Genomic DNA, 11,519 nt, shown 5'->3' with positions numbered 1-11,519 from the left:
GAGTTGAGGTTTCAAAATACTAACTTTGTGGTTTAGCCAACTTTCCTTCAGTAACAATTGCTGCTGATCGGGGTTACATACGATTATAAAGGCATGGGAATAATCATGCGTAAGAATAGGGCATAAACAAGAGCTAAAGGAAGGGAAGCGCAAGAGATAGGAATTGTATTCCTTAATCCCATTTTACCACTCCAAATATAATTCCATCCAGAAATGTAGTTTTCCTTGTAACAGAAATAACTATCGTTTATGTTATTACAATGTTGGCCTGTTGTAGTTGTCCCCTTTTTTTACTTTAAATTTTAAATCTACACAATTTGCCTTATCATCTCTAATTTTTCTTAGCAGGGATTAGATGCAAACCGGATTCAATTCTCTTCTTCAGCTCTAAGAGCTCACAAGAGCAAACTATGACTTATATTTATGCGTGCGTGCTGTCAGAATGTCACACATTTGCTGTACATGTTGGAAATCCAAATATAAAATACACCGATTTTAATAATTTGGCTATGCTAGTTTTAACCTGTAACCATACCCTGAACTGAATCACTTCATGATGCTATAAAGCAGTTTTTCCTGCACAAATAGGAGGGGGGCAGCAAAACAAGTGGCTCAAATCTATAGGAACTGCTCTGGATGCCTATGGATAGACGAAAAAAAAAATATCCAACATGGTCATTGAAAAAATTATGATCCCTTCCTCTAGCATTTCCTCCTCATGTAAGAAGCCATCAGGCATAATCAGCTCCTTTGCTGAGCATGTCAGTTCAAATGAGATGCAGCTCTGAATTTATTCCAAAAGACTGGGATATCCTTTGATAAAAGAAAGATTGCAAATGTGAAACACTGTTTTCAGCATTAGGATGAAAGCGATGTTTTGAAAATATTTTTTTCAAAACAGAAAGGAGGCAACTTTTGATTTGGTATACCCTTCCTTGCTGTGTCTTGTCTACTCTTACAAATAAAACATACATTTTTCCTGTGCAGTGCCAGAACTTACATTAGCAGTTAAAGCTGTAGAGCAAGTACAATACAGGCACCTTTAACTCTATCCATCTTACTTTATAGAAATAAAATAACAGTTCCCCAACCAATACTTATTTTCTTGGCTGTTTTATCACCTGAAGAGTTGTATTTCAAGCCATTTTGGAGAAATACTGTCCTGGCACTCTAGAATTCATTTGTTCCCTACAGACACCCATGACAGTAAGGAGGTGGCACATGGGAGAGTGGCACAAAATATGATAGCTCTTTCAATGAGCTTTCCCTGTCTACTTTGTCACTGTTTTTAACTGTAAATAAAAACTCATTATTTCAGATCAGGCAGGGGAAAACTGTATTTGTTTATCTCATTTAGACTTTACTGAAAATGTTCCAAATTGAGTATCTAAGTATAGGAACTTGAACCAAGTTCCTTTCAGCCCATCAGGTGATTATTCAGCTAGAATTATAGCAGCTCAGCTCAGATAAAATTGTGTGCTATAGAATGAAAAAAAAAACAACTTGTGAATGCGGTTATACATAATAGTAGGTATCCAAATTTGGAATATTGTGTTATATTGTACAACAGTAACATTTCTGCGATAAGTTCACGGTAAGGATGCACTGTAATTCATCAAGGACTTATTCTGGATTCTGACTGTCTCCATGTCAAATAATACTCATTCAAAGCTCCAAGTGTTTAACCCCCAGTTTACCCAATAGCCATAATCCAGTTTTCTTCTTGTGTTTCTAATCCCATGTCAATGCAGATGCATCTTCACATTTTAAGAACATTTTCATTCTCTCTCTACACCTTGTTAAGCTCTGAATATTGCACAGACAGTGGTTTGGAAGCATGTACAATGCCTTTCATAGACTTTCACTGATTTTTTGAGAATGGAGATGTCTGGAAATGACCTGACTTCTGTTCTTTTTTTCTTTCTTCTTTGCTCTTACAATTTTTTGAGATTTTTGTTGTTTTTTCCACAGCTTGCTTACTCTGAAACATAGAATTGAAGACTATTTTTACTAATAACAAAACTGTTATGAAAATGTCAGTTTTATGATAATGCAAAGAACAGTTATGTAAGTGTGTGTGTATCTTGGCCAACTAATGCACGTGCTGGGTTGTATTACCACACTTATTGTTTGTTCTGTCAATAGACTAACATATATCAGAATGCTTATGTACTGTGTCAATTTATCTGCCAAAGAAAAGAATTTAAGAATAGTTCTGTGCCAAAACTGTTTCTTAAACTCTAGATTATTTATGCCTCTCTGTGCTGTTTTACCAATAGGAATATGCTAAACAGGGCTACTAATGGCCAGTTCTAACAACACTGTTCTGGTTACAGCAGAGACCTTGGTAAGGGCAGACAGTGGGGCTGCAATAGCGGAAGACAGCACAGCAAGTAGTACAGTATCAGCACACTGGCCACCACCTGTGACAAAACCACCTGTTGTAATTGTTAAGGTTTTACTGAAGCTGTCTGATGCAAGCACCAGAATGGAAAATAGACTTCTATGTTAATATGAACAGTTTCTGTGAAAGAGAAGCATGAAGCGGGCATCCAGAAATAAAAAACAGAAACCAAACCAGGTATTTGGGAAACATACTGTCTTTGCTGAATAAATTGCATACCATTTTTACACTGGGAGGATTTCACTGGGAGGATTTCACTGGGAGGGAGACTGGAATGAAGAGATCACAAAAATATACTGCCATCCAGATTAGCAAATGGAGTTAAAAAAAAAAGTACATACCCACCATTTTCCCTATATTGCGGCATATGTATGACATTTGGTATGAAATTTATAGTCTATGAATGAGTTCAGAGACAGAGAAGTACCAGTAATTCAGACTCTCACATGCATTGTGCATTAGTCATATTCAGTGAAAGAAATAACATATAGAAGGAAAATCCTTAAAGAATTTTTACAAAAAAGGTTAATGACTTTTGCATGGGAAGCTTTCTGCTTTAATGGGAAAGCCCTGTCTCACAAGAAACTAAATAGCTCCTGACTTTGCTGAGCTGTTTTAATTACATCTAAAATCTTGAAATTTCTCCATTCTTCGTACAACACCCAGGCTCATCTACCTCTCCTTATGAAGCAAGAGTTTTAAAGCCAATGACACAAAGACCTCAGACTACCAAATTCTGCACTAGATTCTAGTTTGCTGTTTACTCTCTAGAGTAAAACACAGCTATTACTATTCCCCATGGACAGTGTGGATTTTCAATTTAGAAGCTTGTCTCATATTCAATTTATTAATTTAAAAAAATAATTGTGAAGACAAAATTATGCCTAACTGAAGTTAGCTGAGAATGGAACTGCATTCTGAACTGAAAACTGAAAACCAAGTTATGTTGTTTTTTCTGTTACAAGGGGGCACATGCCCCACCTAGTTTGAAATATTGATGTATCTTATAAATTTGTGTGAGGTAGTGCAGTTTGTCTTAATATTTTTAACCTCCCACTGATATTTGGAACCTGACCAGTATCAGGATAGACCCCAGAAGCTACTGTTAGCAAATTCTGCTCTCCAGTCCAAAAACACACAACAAAACAAAACCCAAAACAAAACAAAAAAACAGCAAAGGAAGCTACATAGGAACTTGCCTTATGGAACCTTCCTTTACTAACATGCTTAAATTACTGGAAGTTATTGCATAGGTGAAGTTTATTCTCTCATAATTCACACTTGCAAACATGTGTCCTGTGTACCATGTGACTTGATGTATATCTTTGACCCAACTTCCTACTTTTAGATTTTGGCCAAGATAGTGCCAGAATATACATATATACAAGTTAAGCATATACATAAATAATTTTTAAAAACCCTAAAACCATCCAAATGTCACACCATGACAGAATGGTATGACAGGGAAGACTTGAATCAGAATCAACTGAGCAGGAGGAAGATAGATGAATTATTTTAGTTGTTACAGAAATCATTCTATGTTTTGTGTTTTTAAAAGTTAGATGTTTTACAGAGTTTTTTCAGCACTACTGGAACTTGTCCGAGGGACAAAGATGTGTAGAACTCTGAGAGAAACTAGCACACTGATTTTCAAGGTATTCAGAGTCCTGGGAAGAACTTTCTTAGCTACAGAGGCCTTATGAATCTACGATTTCTTGCCTAGCGCAGAACTTGGAAGTATGATCATCACAGAACCTACAGATCATAAACGGGAATGCCCTTTTCATGTCATGGTTAGAGAAAACTCAGCTTAATTGAGCGATTGAGAAGGTAGCACACCAGCAATGAAAAGAATCAATTACTCTGCTATAATCATCACAGAATCCTTACTAAAATTTCTTTAATGTCCACAGAAAAAATTCCTCCTGTACTTCCAGTTTCATCTTTAACTTCTTCTGCTTTCTGATTACTGAAAGGAATGTAGTGACCACTCAGACTGGGCCTTACCACAGCTTATCTCAGAATTAATCAAATTTAATTCCAAAATGTCTGGAAGGTTTGCTCTGTAACTCCTAATAGGAGCTTCCACACCAGCAATAAAGGACAACAGGTCAGCTCTCTGTACAAGGAAACAAAACATCTCAAGACATTAAAACATGTTTGTACAAAGTTATCTTATAAAAAAATGCCTGGAAGCACAGGAGGGCAGAGCAGGTAGCTAAAAAATGCCCAGATGACATAAAAAAAAGAAAGACGACTCAGGAAAGTAAAGACTATTTTTTTCCAAATGCAATATAAAACAGGTCTGACAAATTATATAGCTGGTACTGGTACACAGGACAGGTAATGAAAGACAAATCAGTAAGCAAGAAAAAAAAATAGTCATATAGCACTAGTAACGTAGTACTACATATCTTTCTATATACCAGACTAGTCATTGAAAACATTTCAAAAACTGTCAAATTACTCAGGCTTCTATGCATGCTCTTGTGCTAAATGATTAACTATCACTTCTCTCTCCAACCATCAATCTTAGTTAGAATGTAACAATGCTGTAGATGACCATGCAAGATCCCTCTACTTAATTTTGTTGGGTTTTTTTCCTGTCAACTAGATCTCTCTCTTTATGCCCAACTCCTGTATGTAAACCCCTATTATTTCAGTCATCAGATAAACGCTAACATTTTAAAAAGTCAGGCCTCACAATAAACACATAACGTATCTCAAGTTTGTTGTAATTTATTTGTGAGTTATTCTCAAGCAATGTTACAAAACATTTTAATATCTTGATAAGAAAATAAAATTTAAATAAAAATACATTCAACAATACATCATCATAATACAAATTAAAACTAATGATAATTTACAATCCTAACAGAACTAATTACTGAATAACATAATCTTTCTAGACTAATCAAAATGAAGGCAACTTTTATTATAAATCATCCTACTTGTACCTAATTAAATTCTAGAACATCTACCACATTTTAAAACATTATAAAATGAGAAATCAAATCTTAAGGGTCACAAATATTCAATGGTCTCTGTTTTTTTCCTAGATATTCCAGTACCAAAGCAAAAAAAAAAGTGCATATTTTTTAAAAATGTTGCAAGAGTATACAATTTAATTTTTCATAAATTTGACTTTGAAACAACAGAAAATGGCTCCAAGGAACAGAGACTTTGTCACAGGATTAATCCATGTACAGTAAAACCTAACTTTGACACTCAACCCCATTCAACCTTGTTTAATGGCAGTTTTTTATTAATAGCAATTAATCAGACCCACTTCACCTTGGCAAAACACATTTCTTGGCATTACTATATTCTCTTCTCCCTCCCCCAGTTTCAACTGTTGGCAAATAAACATCCCTTAGAATACATCAATCACGTGAAAAAGGAAAAGGCAAACACAGCTGGGGTGATTAGATGATTGTGACATTGCAGACACTAGTACTGAATCCCAAATATTCTAAAATAGTTTGTCTGGTATTAAACCAAATAGCTATTCTAACAAGTTACATTCATTGCAAAAGAGTTCAGTCTTGTCTTGCCAATTTGCTTCTATTACAGAAAGCCTCCCTACAACAGTATACTAAATGTATAGTAATTTAAACAGCTTACAGTTTCAAGCATGGTGGATTTCTATTATATTTGTAAGTTACATTCCTAATTATTTTGGCCAAATGATGATTGTAAAAAAACAAAAAAAAAACCCCCAAAACAACAAAAACATCCAATAAAACAACAACAAAAGACCCCGCAGCAAATGCTCCAAAAATAAAAGTACCACATACAGTTTTTATTAAAAATAATATTCCAAGAAGTACCATTGTATTTAATACTGATGAAGCAAAGTTGCCACAGTTAATACCTTTGCTTCTTCCTGGTTATATACATGCATTTTCTTTCAGCATAAACCTAACTCCTCCAATGAAGTGAGCAAAAATTCATCTTAACACAATTTTAAACTGGCATTCTTGACTGTAGTAAGTGGCAAATACGAATCCATATAATTAAAGATATAAAAATATTCACTGAAGCATTGCTTAAAGACAAAACAATGTTGATCATTCAACTGATCATAACAAGCAGATACTACAAAGTATCTAAAAATAATCTGGGCTAGTCCAGATATCTAAAGTGCTTTGAGTGATTATAATAGAGATTATTTATTATATTTGTAGTCAAAAGGTGAGCTGGAACTAGTTATTACTTTTTATAAAAAAAAAAGAAATAAAATCATACATGGGATGATGTAAATTGATCAGTACTTAACCACAATCTGTTCACATTTAAATTTTTATATCCGTAGGCAAACTTATTTTAAAAGAATGTTGCTACCCTGCATTTCTTTTTAGATTAAGAAAAAAAAGGTACCTTTAAAAATGCTAAAGAAAATAAACAGTGGTCTAATGTCACTCCATATATTACTCACCCGAAATGTAAACAAGAGATACAACATAAGTTCCCTGATTTCTTCTTCTTTAGTACTTAAAAACATAACTAACACTGGTATCTGCTGTCCTGATTATTTGCAGCATACTGCATAACTTTGTAAGATTTCAGCTGTAGATAAATCAAGTCATGACAACACCTAATACAAGGAAAAAAGTTAAATTAATTTGAGTGTGAAGCTTGAGATCTTTTCCATGTCATAGTATCTTGGGATTTCTATTTCAGGATCCATATCAGCAGGGCAGGCACTCACGGTAAACTCATACAAGTTTGCAGTGTAGGTACTGAGAGATGTAATCCAACCAACAAATGCTGTGTGGATTTTCTTCCATTAAAAAGCTTATTTGTTTAGAAAGTTCTTTCCAATAAGACAATAATGGCAAAACATTTAGATTTATTCACACCTGTTACTTCAAGAACCTGGAACTTCAAGTTCTTCAGCAAAATGAGAATAAACCTTAAGACCAGATTTCCAAGTAGATATTTTTATATTAAATATTAAATAGATTGTCAACACAACTAGCAATTATGTTCATTCTTAAATACTTTGTAAAAATGCATATAATGATTAAAAAAAACAAAAACCCCAAAATACTCAAGAACATTTCCAGTTTCTTTTTTCATCCAAGTGTGCCACAGGTTTGTTTTGGTTACGAAACTTTTCCAACAATTGGATTTTCTCTGAAAAAAAAAATATGTAAATATTTTTAAGGTTATAATTTGCTTTCTAATTTGCATAATAGAATTTAAAATTTATTAAGCAAACCTGTATTTTTTACATAATTTCTATCACTACTCGTGAAGTTTCATGATTTGAGGAAAACCTCATGTACTTTCACGAGACCTCTAAATCAAAGCAAATTTTTCTAAACAACTTCAATCAAATACTAAACTAGGCAAACCAAATCGAGGTTTGAGCATTCTTTTTTTCTGGTAAATCAAGCCTTATTGAAGCAAAGGAGAAAACAGAAAACTTGCTAGTGGTGTTCCACAGATATCAGCCAGGATGGAAAACAATTGAAAGTATCTGCTCTGGAACAACAATGTATTACAAAGAACGGATTTTTATTATTTTTTTTTAACTTCACCAGAAATAGTATTTATCATTGAGTATGGCGAGTGAATTACAAATAGGAAATATACTGCATGAAAGATATGTTTCTGCAGTGTCATTTTTACAGTCTTATATAAGTTGATTTTTAATTATTTCTTCACTGAAATTTGGAATTTTGAAAAAAAATTAGAAGGTAGGCAGACAGCTAGGGATAAATTTTGTATGCCCTTCAGATGTCAAGTTGCAAGGAAATGACAGAGTCATTGCACCCGCTTATGGGAATCTCAACAGGAACGCAGATGAATCCCACACCAGAGGAACTCCTTGTGTCTTCTAACAACTGGTAAAAAGCTGCATTACTACAAATGATGTACCTTATTTTCCCCATGTCTTTGTGTTGTCTAAATCTACTTTTAGTTTAATTATCTCTACCTCAACAAGCCTGGCCTTGTTCTGTGATTTATTTTTTTAAAAATACACACGTAAGTATGTCAGAATTACATAAGATACTTACTCACTACCATATTTAGCACTAGATGACCTCTTCTTTCGGTATTTTTCATGCGATTCATTCAGCTTTTCTACTATATCTATTATCTGTTTAAGTGTATGAAAAGTTGCTACAGAATCTTCAATTGTGAAGTTAGAATAATCATCTGGTTCTTTCCGTGGACCTTGATAGACTGCTATACTTCCGCAAGCCTCTACAAAAATTACCACAATTATCCCAATTAGAATTTTGATAATTAACAAACAGATCTACCTCTTACATAAACGGTGAGTCTGAAATTCTGAAATGTAAAGTTACTCTAGCTTATATATAAAGTGGGTTAAGTCAAAAGGAGGAGACAGTATCAACTAGAAGTATTTACAGTTTTGTGGCTTATTCTCTGCTGGTTGTGTTCAGCACCTTGAGCATCCAACTCTCTCCTGTTCACATTAATAGAAGACCAATGCTTTCTTCCAACTCAACCACATTCAACAGAATTCACTCCATAGTCAGGAAAAGGAGAGCAAAGACATAAGAGTAACTGGCTATACTTGCAGACTTTCTGTTTAGACTGCCAAAAGTATTTCATATATGCAATTCAACTAGAACAATGTGCATGCCTGATGTCTACTGTAAAGAAATTACTGAAGAATGTCTGATACCAGAGTACTAAGATGACAAAAATACAATCTGCGTCTCTACTTTCTATTATTTTCAGGTAAATTGTTAAGACATCAAGCTGATGTTATGGGCCTAAAGAATTAGAGCTGAATAATATCAGTATAATTATTCTGAACTATTGATTTTAGTACCTTCAAACTTCTGTAGTTTAGACATGTTGATAGTAAAAAGTGAGTAAATTCTTTCCGTCTCTCTGTCTCCATCAATCTCAATTTTAGTAGCAGCAGGAACATCTCTAAAAGGTTAAAAAAAAAAAAAAAGACGACGTGGTCAATATAAGTCATTCCTAAAGGTTTAAAAGCAAGTAAAACCTGATTCCATTTCAATATACTTAGCCTTTTAATACATCTATCACTCACAGACAGCTTCACAATTGCTACACAAACTTACCATTCATTCTAAGTGTCCTACTGAAACATATATATACAGTTTAAGGGCAATTAATACAGCAATACTAAAAATGGCTTTTTCCAATATAACTTATTATTCAGTATGTCAAGAGAAAAAATATTTCAAAAACATCAAAGATTAACTGTTATTAAATGACAATTAATTGACCTCTTAAAATCTACTGTACTTGAAAGGTAACCAGAAGGACAAGATACATCCCTAAACCAGAACAGTTAAAAAACCAGAAAGACAAAGCCAACTGAAAGTTATTTAGTAACAGGAATCTTTTGAACTGTGGAGAAAACTAACATAGGAATAACCGAATAACATGGAAAAATTATTAAATATATATTTTCAGAAAGTTATCCTGTAGGACTTATACTGAATTCTAGAGGACTGACTGAGATCTTTTGTCTGTAGTTAATGCAACCTACCCAGTTAAATTTATTTTTAAAAAAGTTCAGAGCATTTGATTGTTTTCAGAAATTAGCAGCTTAAAGAAAGGCACTCATGCATTATAAGACATTCTTCATTTTGCTGACATACATAAACCAACTCATTTGTCAGAATCTACATCCAAGATTTAGCTGATTTTCTTAGTACACTGTGTTCTAAAATATGCAAGGTTAAAATAAAAATGTGACCGTATAAAACAAGACAATGTCATTAGGGAGAGAGAGAGACTTCCAGGCTGAGCCCTCTGCAGCAAGGTATTTGGATTATTTCATATAGATGACCTATGCATGCCATATTTCTGCATTCAGTTTGGTATCTGAATAAACTTGAGGTATTAAATTTATTATTCTGCATGGAAAGAAAATAACCATTCATTATTTCTGATTTACCTGCTGAATTGGTTACCTTAATTTCATATTGTGGCTGATAGACTTAGTAAAATCCAGTACTTTGGGCCTTATTAGTAAAGCATGCTTTTAGTAGTGTACTTGCTAAAGTAGACAGGGAAAGCTTTGCCTTCAGTTTTTCAAGTTGTACAGTGAATCATACAGTATTTGTCCTACAAAACATAGGTATTTTCATATGAGAAGCTGTCAGCAAAACACAACAACCACTCGCTCACCCTCCTGGATGGCCCTCTTAAAACAGAGTCCCTGACTGTTCTGGCAGCAACTCTAACCACCAGTATGTTATGTTATCAGCCTTCTCAGCACAAATCCAAAACACAGCCTCACACCAGCTGCTATGAAGAAAGTTAACTTTCTCAGCTGTAACCAGGACAGAAGTAACTTACGCAGTGCAACGAGCACAGCCAACTGTGTTCTCTATTGTAGCCTTGCAGCAAAGCCAGTTCCCATTCAGAAAAGCAGAAGGATGGTAAAAACTAAGCCTCTTCTGGTTGCATCGCGTTACCCGGCAAAGAGCTTCTATCCACTCACTAGCTTCTACACAGTTATTTGCTTGGATGTAGAGTGGCTTTTCTCCATGTAGTACTTGAAACATCTGTAGAAGGAACACAACATTATTCTGCTCAGTAAAAAGAAAAAAAATCCAGTTATTGAACAACTTTGAATATATCAAAATAGATTTCAAAGCTCAGGCAATTCAAAGCCAAAATAAGACAGAAAGCGAGACAAGAGAGAAGACAACTTTTCACCTCTTCAATTTTACCACAGCCCTAATTACGAGAAAAAACCCCAAAACAGTTCCCTGTGTTCCATCTACACCATTTCCTCATCCAAAAAAGAATCCTTAAAAATAAGAATGTGAGGCATTTTCTGTCCTGTTCCTTCACATATCTTTAAATGTGACTTCAGACTTCATGCTTCATATCCCGAGTAACAGAAGATTCCCAGAAGTGCCTCCTTCAGCAATCCACAGCCTTAACAGTGGTCCTTTTACAACTGTCTCAGAATTTTGGATTGAAATAACAACAGAAATACTGATGTGCAATGGGTCCAGAACGAGGCTGTGTGAACAAAACACAGCCTCACACCAGCTACTATGAAGAAAGTTAACTCTGCCCCAGACCAAACCAGGACAACAGTACTTGGAAATACTGCATACTGATTTTTATTCCTAATCCA

General features: G+C 34.4%; 1 protein-coding gene across 1 annotated transcript in view; it reads right to left on the bottom strand.

The window, feature by feature from the left end:
* Positions 1-5,116: 5,116 nt before the first annotated feature.
* RASA2 (RAS p21 protein activator 2) overlaps positions 5,117-11,519 on the bottom strand; it is a 41,295-nt gene continuing 34,892 nt past the window's right edge. The window contains exons 20-23 of the mRNA XM_010082455.1: positions 10,727-10,935; positions 9,219-9,322; positions 8,431-8,620; positions 5,117-7,543 (exon numbers count right to left, since the gene is read on the bottom strand). Of these exons, the coding sequence (XP_010080757.1) occupies positions 7,513-7,543; positions 8,431-8,620; positions 9,219-9,322; positions 10,727-10,935 (534 nt within the window). The 3' untranslated portion in view covers positions 5,117-7,512. The remainder of the gene's footprint in view (positions 7,544-8,430; positions 8,621-9,218; positions 9,323-10,726; positions 10,936-11,519) is intronic.

The sequence above is a fragment of the Pterocles gutturalis genome, unplaced genomic scaffold, assembly GCF_000699245.1.
Source record: "Pterocles gutturalis isolate BGI_N339 unplaced genomic scaffold, ASM69924v1 scaffold32819, whole genome shotgun sequence".
Taxonomy (NCBI): Eukaryota; Metazoa; Chordata; class Aves; order Pterocliformes; family Pteroclidae; genus Pterocles; species Pterocles gutturalis.
Note: the sequence above shows the minus strand (reverse complement) of the source record. Positions and strands in the feature narration are given on the sequence as shown.